Consider the following 18,342-nt stretch of genomic DNA (forward strand, 5'->3'; position numbering starts at 1 on the left):
TAATTTGCCCTAAATAAAGCAAGAGGGTAGGGAGCAAACAGAATGCTAGAGGGTTCAAATCCCATTTGCAAATATTTATTTCCAATTTATCAGCGGAAGTGGTGAAGGCGTTTTAGTTTCTGAAACTTGTAAGCCCTGCAAAGAGAAACCAGCAGCATCTTCTACAACGTGATAAAAGAGCAAAAATATGCATGTAAAATAAAACACACGTCTTCACAAGGGATGATAAAGTGTGAAATGAACTGTATTAAAATGTCTGCATCTGTCGCATTCAAAGATCGCGCAGGATCAAAATTAACAATTAAGGATTGCTGAATCCAGCCTGGCCGCACCTGAGCTCCACAAAGCTCCCTTCTTAAAACTGTAGCAAATCCACAGCTGTCCTGATGGCATGGCCTTTTTCATTTAAAAAAGCACCAATACTCCCAATCCAGAGTATTGGTGCTCTCTGTCCAGGTTGGGGGGGGGGTAGGGTGGGAATTGGGATATTTCCTACCATCACAATCTAGGGTCCCATCCCTGCTGTAGTGAAAGAGGGGAAATGGGCAAATCAGATTTAAAAATAAGTGTTTTATGTCGCTGAGCTCACTGAATTCAAAGCTGTCAATTTTGGAGGACGAGATACATTCCCCTCCTTTTGACTGTCTGAAAAGGGGTATATCGCCCTCATTTCCTAAAGGTCTGCTCTCGTAGGCTTTTCTGGTGTTCCTCTTTGGGTTGGTTTTTTTTTTTTTAAGTCAAACTTTTTATTGGACAAGAGCGCCTCTGATAGTTCTGCAAAGGCCCAGACCAGCTTCTAGTCACAGTCTCTGAAATAGGGTTGCCAGGTCTGCTTCCAAAAAAATAGTGGACAAGCGGGGTGGGTGGGTTTAAATTAAATTAAATTATATATTTTCTTGCAAACATTTGAACACGTATTAAAATACCATTTCATCATAAAGCTTTTGAATAAAAAAATGTCCTTAAGATACAAATCTGAATGCCATGTGGAAGGTCTGAGGGAAGTCACGGCTATGATAGCCAAAATTGATAAACAAATGTGAATGTATATTTTATTTTTTGTAGTAATTTAGTATTAAATAATAAAAATTGAATGTCCACTATTTTGTGTGGGGGGGGGAAATAGAACATAATGTGAAAAAAGTGGACTGTCCACTCAAATAGTGGACACCTGGCAACCCTACTCTGAAAATTGAATGGAAACCGGAGTCTGTTTTCCTTTGCCTGCCCTTTCCCAGATTTCCCTCGGCAATTTATTTCTTTAAAAAGCAGATATAATCTAATTGAAAATAACACCAAGCAACGGCAGGGTAGTTTTTATACAGGCAGTCCTTAAGGACCCCCCAATCCTGCTTTCACAGCACGCTTACTCTGAGGTAAAATCCCACTGTACAATATGGCTCAGCAAAGATGTCTTATGGTTCCAGCCTATTTCACTTTCCTCTCTTATACATATCTCGCCCTTCCCTCAAAATGCTGGGGTGGATGGGGTGCCATTTTCCCCGACCCAATTCATAGTTACAACTGTGTAAGGGAGGATATAGGCTGAGAGAGAATGACTGGCCCAGGATTCACTTTATTTATGTTTCCATTTGGGAGTGGGCCACACACCAACTGGATTTTCTCAGGAGCCCCCATCTCTCTTCTTCTTCAAATGTGTTCTGGAGACTAATGTGATGGAGTAATTTCTTTTGTAACGGCAATGTTTTCCCTCCCTCCTTGATATGTACATCCACTTTTTTTGCCAAATAAAAGGGTTCGTCTTTAAAAAAAAATAAAAAATAAGTAGAGCACAGTTGGTCACAACTGTCTAATCCAGTGGTTCCCAAACAGTTTCAGAGAGCCAGTGTGGTGTAATCTGGGGAACCGGGTTCGCTTCCCCGCTCCTCCACATGCAGCTGCTGGGTGACCTTGGCCTAGTCACACTTCACTGAAGTCTCTCAGCCCCACTCACCTCACAGAGTGTTTGTTGTGGGGGAGGAAGGGAAAGGAGAATGTTAGCCACTTTGAGACTCCTTTGGGTAGTGAAAAACGGGATATCAAATCCAAACTCTTCTTCTTCAGGTCACCTTGATTCCAGAAACTCATTCTGAGGGCCCCCTCCTCTTGAGAAAGCACCATTCAGAATAGTGGTTTTGCAGGACCGTACTAAGGAAGATGGGAGCGGGTGGCGCTGTAGTCTAAATCACAGAGCAGAAGGTCGGTGGTTCAAATCCCCGCGACGGGGTGAGATCCCGTTGTTTGGTCCCAGCTCCTGCCTACCTAGCAGTTCAAAAGCACGTCAAGTGCAAATACAGTGGCACCTCGGATTAAGAACTTAATTTGTTCCGGAGGTCCGTTCTTAACCTGAAACTGTTCTTAACCTGAAGCACCACTTTAGCTAATGGGGTGTCAGGGTTGAGCCAGATGAGGAGGAGTGGTGGCAAGCCCCCCCGGTGAGGCTGCACCCACGGAAGAACCTGGGGAAATGGAGGAGTTTATACCTGGAGAAGACTGGTGGCGGCACTCCTCGGAATAATCATAGAATCCTAGAGTTGGAAGAGACCCCAAGGGCCATCCAGTCCAACCCCCTGCCAAGCAGGAAACACCATCAAAGCATTCCTGACAGATGGCTGTCAAGCCTCCGCTTAAAGACCTCCAAAGAAGGAGACTCCACCACACTCCTTGGCAGCAAATTCCACTGCCGAACAGCTCTCACTGTCAGGAAGTTCTTCCTAATGTTTAGGTGGAATCTTCTTTCTTGTAGTTTGAATCCATTGCCCCGCTTCCGCTTCTCTGGAGCAGCAGAGAACAACCTTTCACCCTCCTCTATATGCCATCCTTTGATATATTTGAACATAGCTATCATATCACCCCTTAACCTTCTCTTCTCCAGGCTAAACATACCCAGCTCCCTAAGCCGTTCCTCATAAGGCATCGTTTCCAGGCTTTGACCATTTTGGTTGCCCTCCTCTGGTTGCCCATCCTTTTATATATTTGAACATGGCTATCATATCACCCCTTAACCTTCTTCCTGACAGTAAGAGCTGTTCAGCAGTGGAATTTGCTGCCAAGGAGTGTGGTGGAGTCTCCTTCTTTGGAGGTCTTTAAGCGGAGGCTTGACAGCCATCTGTCAGGAATGCTTTGATGGTGTTTCCTGCTTGGCAGGGGGTTGGACTGGATGGCCCTTGGGGTCTCTTCCAACTCTAGGATTCTCTTCTCCAGGCTAAACATACCCAGCTCCCTCAGCCGTTCCTCATAAGGCATCGTTTCCAGGCCTTTGACCCATTCTCTATTGAAGTTTTTATCCTGATTTTCCCCGTCAATCTTGCCATTCTCTGCCAATAGCCAGGTCAGGCCGACTCTCTGCTCTCAGCGTACCAAGATAAACAAGAGGTTTGCTTCAAAGGGTGCATGTTTCGCACTTGGCTCCTGTCTTGGAAGAAATCCACAGAGGAAGGGGATGGATTGGGGGAATCCCGATGCTTGGGTTTGCAAGGGTTAACATGAACCATAACTGGTTTCCAGGAGAGGAAGGGAATTTGAGATAAGGAGAGGAGGCAGGTCAAGGCCCTTTTCCTGCAAGGCTTTTCTCCCTTGCAAGGAAGGAACTTTCCCAACGCTGGACTGGATGTCCCTTGTGGTCTCTTCCAACTCTATGATTCTATGGGACAAATTTAGATTGTATCTAAAAGAACACTGTGAACACTCAAACTCTTTGGCAGGCTTGAAATAACTCTTACAACGTTGCAAAGATTTTGGATTTAATGGAAGATTGTTATTTGGATGAATTTATAATATGCAGTGAGTGGACCAAGGTATTCTAAGAATCCACGGAGGGGTGGGGGGAAGTCCTAAGATTCAGAAGAATCTTGTTTTAATTTTAACAATTCTAAGAATGAATGAATTTATTTTTACGGTCACAGACCAGCTCACTAAATCAACAATACAAAAGTAATACATTTAAAATTTGCACAACAAATACCATACACGTATATACACGTATACAGCAGCATTTAAAATATATAGATTAGAATCGGGGCATTTAAAATATTGCCTAAAAAATGCCATTTAGGGTTCTGTTCATAGCGATAACACCGCTTGTTCTCTGAGCTTTATGGCTGCTACACAGTATTTCGCTACTTTCAGGGTTACCTGGCAGGGGAGATACCATGATCACAATTCTAAGAGTTTTGTGTGAATGAATTTGTAAAGCCAAATAAAACTTTTCGCAAAACTGGCTATTGGCAGAGAAACCTCTTGCGAATACTCTCGACTTCTTCACTCCTACAGCAAATGGATTCTCCAATGTGAAAAAAGGAGTTAAGCGGCGGCATCGTTTTGTTCCATTTTGCAAGGACTTGGGGGGGGGGGGAGAGAGTTTTATTATAAATATACAAAACACATGTCACAAAATGCACAATATATACACGTAACAGATAATATTCTTCACTGATGTGTTTCATCAATGGGAGTTACCAATTTAATTTGCATTTATACTTTACATATGCAAGGTAACTCATTAATTAATCCAATGCACAGTCAGATCATTTTGATATTACATTGCGGTGTGATACAATAACGGCTTTCCACGTTGCTGAGAGATTTCTTTCTTTTGCCTGCCTCCGCATAAATGAGCGGACCCTGTTAGCATTACAGCTGAGGCTACACCCAAAACTTCCATAAATCCATTCCTTTTGTGGAGGAACGCAGGGGAGCCTCCATTTGGCAGCTAGAACTATTCCCACTGTGTGTTTAAGTAAAAGATTTACTGCTCATTCCAAAGGGTCCCTTCTTATCGCCAATTTATTTCAGCCACTTACATACCGCATAACATCATAGTCGCTAAGTGGTGTGCAGTGTAGTTGATACAAGTAAACTAAAACTAACCATAAAATCAGAACAGCTTACTTAAAACACTAGCTTTTTAAAGCCATCTCCAAGTACAGGAAGCTCAACAAACCTGATCTCAGACCCTATTTTCCAGGGACAGTCCCAGATTTACAGAAGCCGCCCCAGTTTCCGATTTGACCCTGGAATGTCCCGCTTTTCTTTAGGAAATCCCTATTTTCATCAGAGAAGTGTTGGAGGGTATGGAGTTATGCGACCCCCCGAGCCAAGGAGATAAGTAATTATACAACCTTTAGAAGACATCTGAAGGAAGCCCTGTGTAGGGAAGTTTTTTTTTTTAAAAAAAGGTTTTATGTTTTTATATATCTTGGAAGCAGCCCTGAGTGGCGGGGAATTAAGGACACCCCTATTTTCATTGGAGAAATGTTGGAGGGTATGTGATCTTGACAGAGATCCGGATGGAGAAGAGCCACAACATCATGAGGGATCATAACAACGACTGCTTTGAAGGCCTCCTTGATCGGGCAGGGATATAAGGAATCAGGCAGTCCTAAGAATATACTATACCCAGGTTCTCAATACAAGAACCTTTAACTTTTTCCCAGCGGACAATCAGCGCAAACTTTTAAACACCAGAGTTACGTGCTGGCAATAATCTGTCCCCACCAACTAGAGAACCAAGTAAAATATATACAGCCGTACCTTGGAAGTCGAACGCATATCCGTTCCGGAAGTCTGTTCAACTTCCAAAATGTTTGAAAACCAAAATGCAGCTTCTGATTGGCTGCAGGAAACTCCTGCAGCCAATCGGAAGGCCCATCGGACGTCCGGCTTTCAAAAATTGTTCGCAAACCGGAACACTCACTTCCGGGTTTATGGCGTTCAGGAGCCAAAACATTCGAGAACTAAGCTGTTTGAAAACCAAGGTACGACTGTATTGCAGATACGGAACAGCCAGCATTTGTGTTCATCTGAGCTATAACGTTCCCACGGGAAGAGGCGTTTTATTTTTCCACCATGTACGAATGGCGTTTCCATCATTTTCAACAAAAGCGGATAATATCATGACTTCTGCAGTGCGAGGTACCAGCAATACAAAACACTGCAAACACTTACTTTGGGTGTTGTGCAACGTTAGTCCTGCTCAAGAGTAGACCCACTGGAGTTAGTGGATATGATTGGGTTCATTAATTTAGGACTTAGTTGAATGCAACTCTTTGAGATTAACATACAGAGAGATGTTTGGCCCATTATAAATATGTGTATTTCCAATGAGGAGAGTGAAGACAGGTCTCACGCAGAAGGACATCTCTGGAAGACACTCCCTGCCTGAAACCCAGGACAGTCACTCCCAGTCCATGAAGACAATATTGAGCTAGATGGACCAATGCTCTAACTTGGGATAAAGTAGCTTCCTAGGGAAAATAAATCCTCTTAAAATTTACCCACCAATTCAGCTATTGCTATCGATTTAATTCTCTTTGATATGTCAGCAAAAATTGCAAGCTTGCTTCTGGACCACTGTGTTGTGTCACCAACTAACTGAAATCAAAGATTGCTTGAGAACTTTAATAAGACAACATTATTTAAAACAGCTACAGTCAAACCTTGGTTGTTGAACGCAATCCGTTCCAGAAGCCCATTTGGCTTCAAAATGTTCTGACAACCAAGGTGCAGCTTCCGATTGGTTGTAGGAGCTTCCTGCGTTAGGCATTCACCTTCCAAAAAACGTTCCAAAACTGGAGCATTTACTTCCGGGTTTTCGTCGTTTGGGAGCCGAAACGTTCCAAAACGGAGGCATTCAGGATCCAAGGTTTAATTGTATTATACTCAAGTTTGGGACATGGGTGGTGCTGTGGTCTAAACCACTGAGGCTAGGGCTTGCCAATTGGAATGTCGGCGGTTCGAATCCCCGCGATGGGGTGAGCTCCCATTGTTTGGTCCCAGCTCCTGCCCACCTAGTAGTTCGAAAGCACGTCAAAGTGCAAGTAGATAAATAGGTACCGCTCTGACGGGAAGATAAACAGCGTTTCCGTGCGCTGCTCTGGTTCGCCAGAAGCGGCTTAGTCATGCTGGCCACATGACCTGGAAGCTGTCTGCGGACAAACGCCGGCTCCCTTGGCCTATAGAGTGAGATGAGCGCCGCAACCCCAGAGTCGTATGTGACTGGACCTAACGGTCAGGTGTACCTTTACCTTTACTCAAGTTTTACTTTAGAGCGAAATTTATCTCTCTCGAATTCCTTTTCATATGTCCACGGTAAGGATTTCAAAGGAATCCTGGAACAGCTCATCTCCAAGCACTTCTACGATTTCCCCCGAGTGCGATTTTTGTGTGTGACAAGTGAGATGTATCTTCCGACTGAAGCTCTTTCCACACTCCAAGCACTGGTACGGTTTCTCCCCAGTGTGGATTCTCTGATGACAGCGGAAGTTTGTGCTCCTATTGAAGCTCTTTCCACATTCCAGGCACTGGTATGGTTTCTCCCCGGTGTGAATTCTCTGATGACAAGCAAGGTCTTTGTTCAAGCGAAAGTTCTTCCCGCATTCCAAGCACTGATACGGCTTCTCCCCTGTGTGGATTCTTTGATGGCAAGTGAGGTCTTTGTTCAGAATGAAGCACTTTCCACAGTCCAAACATTTATAGGGTTTCTCCCCCGTGTGAATTCGATGATGAGACGTGAGATATTTCTTCTGGCTGAAGCTCTTTTCACACACTAAGCACTGGTAGGGTTTCTCGCCTGTGTGGATTCTCTGATGACCGCGGAGGTTTGTGCTTCGAGTAAAGCTCTTTCCGCACTCCATGCATTGGAACGGCTTCTCCCCCGTGTGAATTATCTGATGATAAGCAAGGTCTCTGTTCAGACTGAAGCTCTTTCCGCATTCCAAACATTTATATGGTTTCTCCCCATTGTGGCTTCTCTGATGGTTTGTGAGACTTGCACTCAGCCTGAAGCTCTTTCCGCACTCCAAGCATTTATACGGCAGCTGTCCGGTGTGCGTTTTGCTCTTTTTGCATCTGTCTCTTTCCGATGACACCTTTGGGAGTCGGTCACGATCATGTTGAGTTTCCCATTCGCCGCCTGCTGTAACAAAGACAGGGAAAGGGATAAGAATTCAGGGGAAGAAATTGAGCCTCCATTCACCAAGCAAATAGAATGACACTTTGCACTAAAGGTCATTGCAATATACGGAAGGCAAATTTTCACACATGTAACAGCCTCTGTTGACTGGCATTTACTGACAACTGGCATATATTGCAGGATGATGGTCTAGATCAGGGATGGCCAACTCTCAACAGACTGCGATCTACTTTCAGATTTAAAAACTGGCAGTGATCTACCCCCATTTGGGGGGGGGTTCCAGCTCAAAGTTGTTGAGCTTTTTTAGGGAGGAAAGCCCCATTTTTAGGGGTTCAACTCAATGTTTTTAGAGCTTTCTGGGTAGGGGAGAAGCCCCCTTTTTAGGGGTTAAAAAACTTTTGGGGGGGTTAAAGGCAAGGGACAAAGGGGTAAAGTCACTCACAAAAAGATTGCTATGGATGAAGACAGTAGCACAGAGAAAGCTCCGTCTTCCCTTCCCGAGTTCAAACAACAATGGAGGGCGGGGCAAGGGGGCAGGACAGGAGTCTGTTTTAGCGATGCTAAGGAAAGGGAGCCAGAGATCCCTCATATATAATTTGTATGAAGCAGTTTAATTCCATATTTCTACAACAACAATATCGTACTAATACTATAAACAATATATAAACAATATAATGAGAGAAGAAGAATAAATAAATGAATAAATAAATAGCCATCTGTCATGAATGCTTTGATGGTGTTTCCTGCTTGGCAGGGGGTTGGACTGGATGGCCCTTGTGGTCTCTTCCAACTCTATGATTCTATGATTCTAAATTTATGAACCTAAGTTGTATACATAAACCTAGGTTATATACATAACCCAAACCTAAATTCAATACTTAAATCACTAACAAATAGACTTCCTATCTTTCCTGATGTGCGTTCCTTTTCTGCTTGTGAAAGTACTTAACATTTTTCTTTTATCCTTTATTTATATCCAAAACCTTCTACAATCCCAAACACAGCTTCATTTTCTAACACTCAGTGTTTTTTCTCCAGGATCATTCAAAGGCCGCCACAGACTTTATACCATTGTTAATGCCTTGCAGGTACTTTCTATATCTCTCCCATTTTTTCACAAATGCCTGTCTATTGTTTCAGACTGCTAGTTAGCTGGGCCATCTCTACATACTCCTGAAATTTATTTTGCCAATCTTCTACTTTTGGAGCGGTCTCCCCTTTCCAATTTGATGCTATCAACATTCGAGCAGCAGCCGTTCCATATAAGAAAATATCTTTTAACCTCTCTGGGATGTCGTTCCCGACAATACTTAAAAGGAAGGCCTCTGGTTTTTTTAAAGAAAAGATATTCCTAATAGTTTCTTAAGCTCTTCATATATTATATTCCAAAATTCCTTGATCTTTTTACCAAGTCCACCACATGTGGTACAGCCGCGGCTGTTTTTAAATGCTTCCCTTAAAAAGACAAGCTTGCCGTCGCTGAATTAAATGTGACTTACTTCTGAGTAGACATGGTTAGAACCGCACCACCCAAAATATGGTTGGAGTGTGGAAAAGAAAATTATGCGTTCCTTATTTTCGCCCCTAAAGAGATGTTACCACCAGCCAAGGAAATAGGGGGCCTTACCAAAAGAGGCCACCATCCCGTAATTCTCCTCCATAACTTCCCTGTGTAGAGCTTTCTGGTCAGGATCCAGCAGAGGCAACTCCTCCTCCGTGAAATACACAGCAACCTCCTCAAATGACACTGGACCCTGGGAAAAAAAGAGAGAGAAACGTTTGCTGCTTTATAGATCGCATAAAATATTATCTACTAGCCGAATCCAAAAGGCTCATCCAGGAAAGGCAGCTGGATATTATCCTGCATAATCTGGGCGGTGGGTCATAGCTGTCAATTTTTCCCTTTCCTTGCGAGGAATCCTATTCGGAATAAGGGAATTTCCCTTTAAAAAAGGGGAAAGTTGACAGCTATGGGGTGGGGAGAGACATTTGCAGCCTTCCTAGCAGTGGAGACTGGACTATTTTTGAAAATGGGGTGCTGCCCCCCCAACAATCTCAGTCTCTCCTGCCTGTGATAGTTAAAACTGAGGTGGAATAGCAAATCGACCTCCTCCTCCTTAGTCCCAATGTTGCCCCTGATAGGAATTACCGTATTTTTCGCTCCATAAGAGGCACTTTTTTCCTCCTAAACAGTAAGGGGAAATATCTGTGTGTCTTATGGAGCGAATGGTGGTCCCTGGAGCTGAATTGCCCAGGGGCCAAAAGAGGATCATGCTTTTTATTTTACAAAGAGAAAAGGGGGTGTTGAAAGGACCCCGCTCAACAGCTGATCAGCAAGAGATCGGGAGAGAGATAAGAGTCCCGGCTCCCTTTCAGCCCCGTCCCCTTGCCCAGGCCTTCATTGTTGAATGTGCTGCAGAGGGAGGTTGTTTGTTTCCCCAGCGACATGTGACTGGCTGATTAGCTTATCTGTCTGGAAAGTGTAGAAAAGGCTCCCTTTCCTTTAGAAGCTGCAGAAATGCGAGTTGAACCCCATAAAAAACAGGGCTTTTCCTCTTTGCTTTTCCCCCTTTGCAAAAGGAGCTTTGCTTTTACCCCTTTGCAAAAAAAAAAAGCTGCAAAACTTTTAGCTGATCCTCCAAAAAATAGGGCTTTTCCCTTTGGAAAAAAAGCTGCAAAACTTTTAGCTGATCCTCAAAAAACAGGGCTTTTAGAGGAGGAAAACCAGAAAAAATATTTTTTTATCTTGTTTCCTCCTCTAAAAACGAGGTGCGCCCTATGGAGCGAAAAATACGGTAGCAGGGAGGAGGAAATAGTTGGCTCTGCCTGTTATTGACTTTGCTGTCACCTGCTGTTGGGCTCCCTGACTTCTACCCCATATATTTAGTGTTTAATTTAACAACAATAGTCTCCTTTACATTTGTATCTTTCATTTCGACTTCCCTCCACTCCTTCTCTGGTTACGTAGTGAATTCGTTAAATTAAACTGTACCTCCCCCATAGCATCTTTTAGATCAGGGGTGGCCAACTCCCAAGAGACTGCAATCTACTCACAGAGTTAAAAACTGGCAGTGATCTATCCCCTTTTGGGGGAGGGGGTTCGGGTCAAAGTTGTGGAGTTGAGCTTTTTTTTAGGGGAGCCACAGTTGTTCAGCTTCTTTGGGGGGAGCCAATGATCTACCACAGACGTCCAGTGATCTACCGGTGGATCACAATCTACCTGTTGGACATGCCTGTTTTAGATCATGGGTAGACAAACTAAGGCCCGGGGGCCAGATCTGGCCCAATTGCCTTCTCAATCCGGCCCGCGAACAGTCCAGGAATCAGCACGATTTTACATGAGTAGAATGTGTCCTTTTGTTTAAAATACATCTCTGGGTTATTTGTGGGGCATAGGAATTCGTTCATTTCCCCCCAAAAAATATAGTCCGTCCCCCCCACAAGGTCTGAGGAACAATGGACCAGCCCACAGCTGAAAAAGTTTGCTGACCCCTGTTTTAGATGATAGCTACATAGATAGATAGATGATAGATAGATAGATCTTCTTTCACCTCAACTGCTTGTTTTTATATTAATCCTGCTAATGTATTTAGTTGTTTACAATGATTCTTTAAAAAAAATCTACATAACATCCCCATTCTGTAATAAAAACACTTTCTTCTTGATTTCTTATCCCCGTAAGTTTTGCCATTTCTGCATATTCATTAATTTTCCCTGCCACTCTTCCCTGGTTGGGACGGTATCGTCCTTCCATCTCTGCGCATAAAGCTGTTATGATACGTCCCATGGGGGCAAGTTGTGGGGCACACTGATAATATGCGATTGCTCTCCAACGTGAAGAACAACACACACAAGCCATTAAGGCTAAAAACTACTTTATTGCAGATAAAATGCAGAGTACGTCTCTGCTTGCAAGCTCAGTAAGTCAGAGCTTGTATTAAAAGCGTCTTGCATCTCTCGAGCCAGAACTGAAAGTAAAAAGAGCAATAGTACAATACAAAAACATCACGTGTGTGAGAAAGCTGGAAGGACTAGTGGCTTTCTCACAGGATGAAAACAGACACAGAGTCATGTGAGCCTCGCTGCTGAGGCTTTTGCAGCTCAGGCTTGTAATAATATCACAACAAAAGCATCTTGGCTGCTGTGCTTGCTTGCTTGCATACATAAATAGTTTCTTCCAGTCTTTTGCTATATCCTGTCCTATTATCCCTCAGAGAAATACTTCTGGGTTTTTTAAAAATAAAGGTTGCCTCCAACCCCCACCCACCAGTCCTAAGGGGTACCAGCAACCACTGCTTCCTCGCCTGTGGTTTTGACAGAAGCAAAGACTCATAGAATTGTAGAATTGGAAGGGAACCCGGGGGGTCATCTAGTCCAACCCCCTTCAACGCGGGGATTTTTTTGCCCAACGTGGGGGTTGAACCCACGACCCTGAGATTAAGAGGGAAGTAATAGTACCACTGTATTCCGCTCTGGTCAGACCTCACCTGGAATACTGTGTCCAGTTCTGGGCACCACAGTTCAAGAAGGAGACTGACAAGCTGGAACGTGTCCAGAAGAGGGCAACCAAAATGGTCAAAGGCCTGGAAATGATGCCTTATGAGGAACGGCTTAGGGAGCTGGGTATGTTTAGCCTGGAGAAGAGAAGGTTAAGGGGTGATATGATAGCCATGTTCAAATATATAAAAGGATGTCATCTAGAGGAGGGTGAAAGGTTGTTTTCTGCTGCTCCAGAGAAGCGGACACGGGGCAATGGATTCAAACTACAAGAAAGAAGATTTCAACTAAACATTAGGAAGAACTTCCTGACAGTGAGAGCTGTTGGACAGTGGAATTTGCTGCCAAGGAGTGTGGTGGAGTCTCCTTCTTTGGAGGTCTTTAAGCGGAGGCTTGACAGCCATCTGTCAGGAATGCTTTGATGGTGATTCCTGCTTGGCGGGGGTTGGACTGGATGGCCCTTGTGGTCTCTTCCAACGCTATGATTCTATGATTCTAAGAGTCTCATGCTCTACTGACTAAACTATGCAGTTAAAGAGAAGAAACTCCAGGCTTAGGGAGGCGAGGGGGTGGGACAGAGGCAGCCAGGCCGTCCCCTGCTTGTCTCGCCAGCGATATTTCCCCATACCGGTTCTGGTCCTGTGTCTGCGGCTTCTCCTCCAGCACACAGAAGTGTTGGCCGAGTAAGAATTTCTGGTATCGCTCCATTGCCTGTCAGAGACAAAGATGAAAGGAAGCCGATAGGAGGTGCTCATCTCAGTTACAACGTGCATCTAAGTTACATGTGGGTGCTACAAAAAAAAAATTTAGCTGTTGCATGTATTTCTGGATGTTTATACCCATTTTACAGGTCAGTGGTGTGGAAACAACTCTCTCCCCATCTGGGCTCTTGGACACAAACATACCAAGCTTTCCGGGATTATGGCATTTTTGAGGCTGGAGAAAAGAGTGTTACCTCATTGAAAAAGAAATTTAAAAGATGAAGTTACAGGTAGGTAGCCGTGTTGGTCTGCCATAGTCAAAACAAAATAAAAAATTTAAAAAAATCCTTCCAGTAGCACCTTAGAGACCAACTAAGTTTGTTCTTGGTATGAGCTTTCGTGGTATCTGAAGAAGTGTGCATGCACACGAAAGCTCATACCAAGAACAAACTTAGTTGGTCTCTAAGGTGCTACTGGAAGGATTTTGTTTTGTTTTGTTTTAAAAAGATGAAAGCAGCCCACAGATTCACAGCCATACCTTGGAAGTTCAACAGCTTAGTTCCCAAACGTTTGGGCTCCCATATGTCACAAACCCACAAGTGGCTGTTCTGGTTTGCAAACTATTTTTGGAAGCTGAACGTCAAGAGGTTCCTGCAGCCAATCAGAAGCCACACTTTGGTTTTCCAAACATTTTGGAAGCTGGACGGACTTCTGGAACGAATTCTGTTCGACTTCCAAGGTACGACTGTATCGTATAATCAATAGAGGCACGTCCACCTCCTTCTCCCTTACCCAGTGACCTCTGTCCGGTGCCCGACAGAATCCTCTCCGCCTCAAAGAAATCAGGGGCTGCTTGTCCAAGAAGAACTTTGACCTGAAAGAGGAAAGTGTATTCAAACAGAGAACGGGGAGAAGGATTGCAAAAAGGAATGGCAGAAACAAAAGCTTGAGGGGTGCTGGCTATTGGATGATTTCTAGGAAAAGCTGGGGACTCAGTCGAGTTTTTAAGGATTCTCAGCATCCTGGAACTACCAGGATGAAACCCTCTCACCTGTTGCTCCAACTGCTTCTTCTCCTCCGCCTGACTCAGAAGGAAACCTTCGGCCAGGGCCACCGCCTGGGAACTGGTCTCCACTCCACATTCCCTGACCCAGTTCTCCATCTCTGGAGGGAGGACAGCCAGGAACTGCTCCAGGATCACCAGGTCCAGGATCTGAGTCTTGGTGTACTGCCCTGGCTTTAGCCAACGACAACAGAAATCGTGGAGTCGGCTGCAAACCTCTCGGGGTCCCTCGGCCTCCTGGTAGCGGAACTGCCTGAAGCGCCGGCGTTGTACGTCCGAGCTGAAGGTGTCCTCCTCGTCCAGGTTTTTCGGCAGTGTTCTTTCCCAGAATTCCCCGCTGATTTGGGGGCCTCTTCCTGCTCTGCGAGCAGCTGAGTCTTCTTCTCCCATTGTTGATTTGTGTTCCAAAGACGCCTCCACGAAGGCTGAGTGGTGAAATCTGCCTTCTTCTGCCAACGCCTGTCTCCAGGCAAAGACAGACAGAATTGGAGGTTCCACCATGTCCTGCAAAGCCAAAACATTTGTTATGGCACTGTCAGAAATGAAAGATTTACGTGGATGACTCCAGCCAGCAATCGGGTTTCATTCTAAGAGAAAAAGCAAAACTCACAAGAGAAGCTAGAGATCGGAAGAGGAGGCTGCTCTGTCTCAAGGCCACAAACCAAAACCTTCAATCTGGTTGTGGGTGAGAAGAAGATGAAGCATCTCTCTTCGTCACTCAGCACGATCAAGTATTCATTCTCTCCTTTTCTTGCTGTTCCTCTTAAATCCCCAGCCCTCTTTTGCTGTCATTCCTCCCCCAGAACCTCATGGAAACATAAAAAGTCAAGTATTCTGTACCATGACATGGGCAGGTTTGCAACAGTGTAAAAAAACACAATGTTAAAAATCAGTTAAAACAATTTGAGAGCTGAAGAATAGGGTTTATTATTAATATATTGATAGATATAATCTGCATGTGTCAATGGCCTAGAGTAAAGGAGACACCTGGGTGGGCCAAGGAGAACTGAAAGAATCTTCCCCCAACTTCCTTTGCTGATGGGGAGGGGTGCTGGATGGGCCAGATGCTCAGATCACCTCCCTATGGGGTGAAATGGGGGGTGTCCTCCGCATTTCACTTCTCTAAATTCTCCACACACCCCCACATAACTATTGGGTGTAATTATTATTATTATTATTATTATTATTAAACAAATTTGTATAACGCCCTATACCCGCAGGTCTCAGGGCGGTCACAGCATAAAATCACAATATGAAAAACACAGAATAGATTTTGTTCTTGGTATGAGCTTTCGTTTGCATGCACACTTCTTCAGATAGCATGCACACTTCTTCAGATAGTTATCTGAAGAAGTGTGCATGCACACGAAAGCTCATACCAAGAACAAACTCAGTTGGTCTCTAAGGTGCTACTGGAAAAAAAATTTCTATTTTGTTTTGACTATGGCAGACCAACACGGCTACCCACCTGTAACAGAATAGATTATTATTTATTAAATTTATATACCATCCTATACCCAGGGGGTTTCAGGGCGGTCCACAGAATAAAATCAAGATAAAAAAACCCACAAAACACCTAATAAAAATAACAACAACCCAATATCCCCCCATAATGAAAACAGAAACAAACCCACCCCAATAACCTCCCACCCCAGAACATTTTAAAAGAGAGCATTGAATGTCAATGCAGAGGGGAATGTCAATGCCACCCCACACCTCCCTATGGAGAGGTCTGTCTCGTGCCAATGCCCACCTCCCTGTGTAAATAAACGGGGTGCCTCCCGTTCCCCCTGCCAAGAGCCACCCCACGCCTCCCTGTGGGGTGAAGCCATCCATCCCTGCATCCCTGCACCCCCAACCAGCGGATTCCTCCATCCCCTTGACCCCCCAACCTCTCCATTCACCGCCTGCCCCCCATCCCTCCAAAGTCCAAGGGGGGGACGACAAGAGCAGGGCGACCCACCAGAGCCAAGCCCGGCAGGGAGGCGCCCAGGCAGCCCTCGGGAAAGACAAAAGCCATTTTCCCCCTCCGGGAAGAGAAGGAGTATCAAGGCGGGAAGGAGCACCGCCAGGAGGCGCCCTTGCACACACCCCCCCCCCGAGCGCCGCCCTTTCCTCTCCCTACCCGGAAGAATTTGCCTTCCGCTCTAGGAATCCGGCTCCGCTTGTGTCCCTTAACCCTTAGATGGCCACGCGATGCTGCCTACCTTCCCGACAGCAGGAGCAAAGCAAGCACACGTGAGGGGGCCTTATCCTTTGGCCCAAACGGTGGTCTTAAATATGATGATGATTTATTTATTATTCCCTGCCCATCTGGGGTATAATAATAATATACCCAGCCATTACTGTATTATTATTATTATTATTATTATTATTATTATTATTATTATTATTATTATTATTATTTCCTGCTCATCTGGGTTTAATAATAATATTACACTCCAGCCACCATTATTATTATTATTATTATTATTATTATTATTATTATTATTATTATTTCCCCCAGCCACTCTGGGCGGCGTACAGGACGTATAAAACATAATAAAGCATCAAACATTAAAAACATCCCAATACAGGGCTGCCTTCAGGTGTCTTCTAAGAGTTTATGTAGTCCTCCAACATTTCTCCGATGGAAATAGGGACGTCCCATTCCATAATAAGTTTACTATTTATGCCCCAGCCACTCTGGGCGGTTTCCAACATATATAAAAACATTATAAAACTTTTTTTTTTAAAAAAAAAAACCTTCCCTATACTTCACACAACTCGGGGGTCAGATTACTGCATACCCTCCAACGTTTCTCCAATGAAAATATGGGTGTCCTAAGGAAAAGTGGGACATTCCGGGATCAGATCAGAAACTGGGATGGGCTTCTCTAAATAAGAGACGTCTCTGAGACACTCGAAGGGTTGGAAATTATAATGTGTATTTGTGGGTTTTTTGGGTGGAGTGGGGAGAGGCTCTTCTGGGGGCTCTGGGTAGTATTCAACTAAGTCCTACTCTTATTTTTATTATGTGTTTGTGCTTTTTATATTGTGATTTTCTCATGGAATCAATAGTTGGGTGGACCCCCAAGGGTCATCTAGTCCAACCCCCTGCAATGCAGGAATCTCAACTAGAGCATCCAGGACAGATGGCCAGCCAAACTCTGCTTATAAACCTCCAATGTTGTGAACTGCCCTGAGATCTACGGATGAAGGGGGATATACAAATTTTAACAACAACCACCTTGCAGAGCCAGTGTGGTGTCGTGCAGGACTAGGACCTGGGAGACCCGGGTTCAGATCCCCCTAACTCTGCCATGAATGAAGCTCCCTGGGTGACCTTGGGCCAGTCACTGCTGATGTTCAGGGTTGGGAGACAGAAATCCGGATATATATATATATATATATATATAAACAAACACAATTCCTATCCCACCTTTCAAGTCTCCATGCAACACCCAGGACATCTCTTCTTCTTCTTTTAATTGCAATATGCATTTTCTTCTTCTCTGCGATCCATTTACAAAGATAAACAAAGCATTTATTTGATGTGCAACCCAGAAACATTTGAAGGCACCAGCTTACAAATATCAGTAGCTTAAGAGCATTATCTGCTTACGATCAAAGAGCCACCACAGAAAAGGAAACAGGAATGTGAGGCAAGAGAAGGGAGCTCAGGAGCTGTTTCTTAGTCCCTGAATAACAGTAATGACCAGCTGGAACGCAAACAGCTCAAACAGAGGAACCAAAAATTGCTGGACTCTTGGCTGAGCCAATGGAGAGGCCCTGCAGTTCCCTCCTGCTACTGTAGCTGTGGATAGATGCCAGTTTAGGGAATAATAGAAACCACAGGATTGTAGGGTAGGAAGGGACCCTGAGCATCATCTAGTCCTGCAATGCAAGAATATGCAGTTGTCCCATTCACGGCTCGAACTTGCAACCTTGGCGTTATCAGCACCAACTGAGCTATCCAGGATGAGCCTGACGATACGGCAGGCTCTCCATTCTCCTTTGCAACCTTTGGGATGCAGAGAAAGTGACATGGGTGTGACTCTAAAATGGCTGCTCTCCTGGGCATGACATGGCTACCACATGCTGTCTCAAAATGCCAGTATCTAGTAAATCGGTAAAGGAAAACCGATAACTTACCCCGATGGGTAGAGAACCCTTTTTCTGCCTGGGGG

At 44.5% G+C, this 18,342-nt stretch overlaps 1 protein-coding gene across 1 annotated transcript in view; it reads right to left on the bottom strand.

The window, feature by feature from the left end:
* Positions 1-7,023: 7,023 nt before the first annotated feature.
* The window catches only part of LOC117042524, a 30,046-nt gene continuing 18,727 nt past the window's right edge, over positions 7,024-18,342 (bottom strand). The window contains exons 7-11 of the mRNA XM_033142066.1: positions 16,137-16,200; positions 14,162-14,677; positions 13,038-13,120; positions 9,540-9,697; positions 7,024-7,915 (exon numbers count right to left, since the gene is read on the bottom strand). Of these exons, the coding sequence (XP_032997957.1) occupies positions 7,077-7,915; positions 9,540-9,697; positions 13,038-13,120; positions 14,162-14,677; positions 16,137-16,200 (1,660 nt within the window). The 3' untranslated portion in view covers positions 7,024-7,076. The remainder of the gene's footprint in view (positions 7,916-9,539; positions 9,698-13,037; positions 13,121-14,161; positions 14,678-16,136; positions 16,201-18,342) is intronic.

This window comes from Lacerta agilis, chromosome 2, assembly GCF_009819535.1.
Source record: "Lacerta agilis isolate rLacAgi1 chromosome 2, rLacAgi1.pri, whole genome shotgun sequence".
NCBI lineage: Eukaryota > Metazoa > Chordata > Lepidosauria > Squamata > Lacertidae > Lacerta > Lacerta agilis.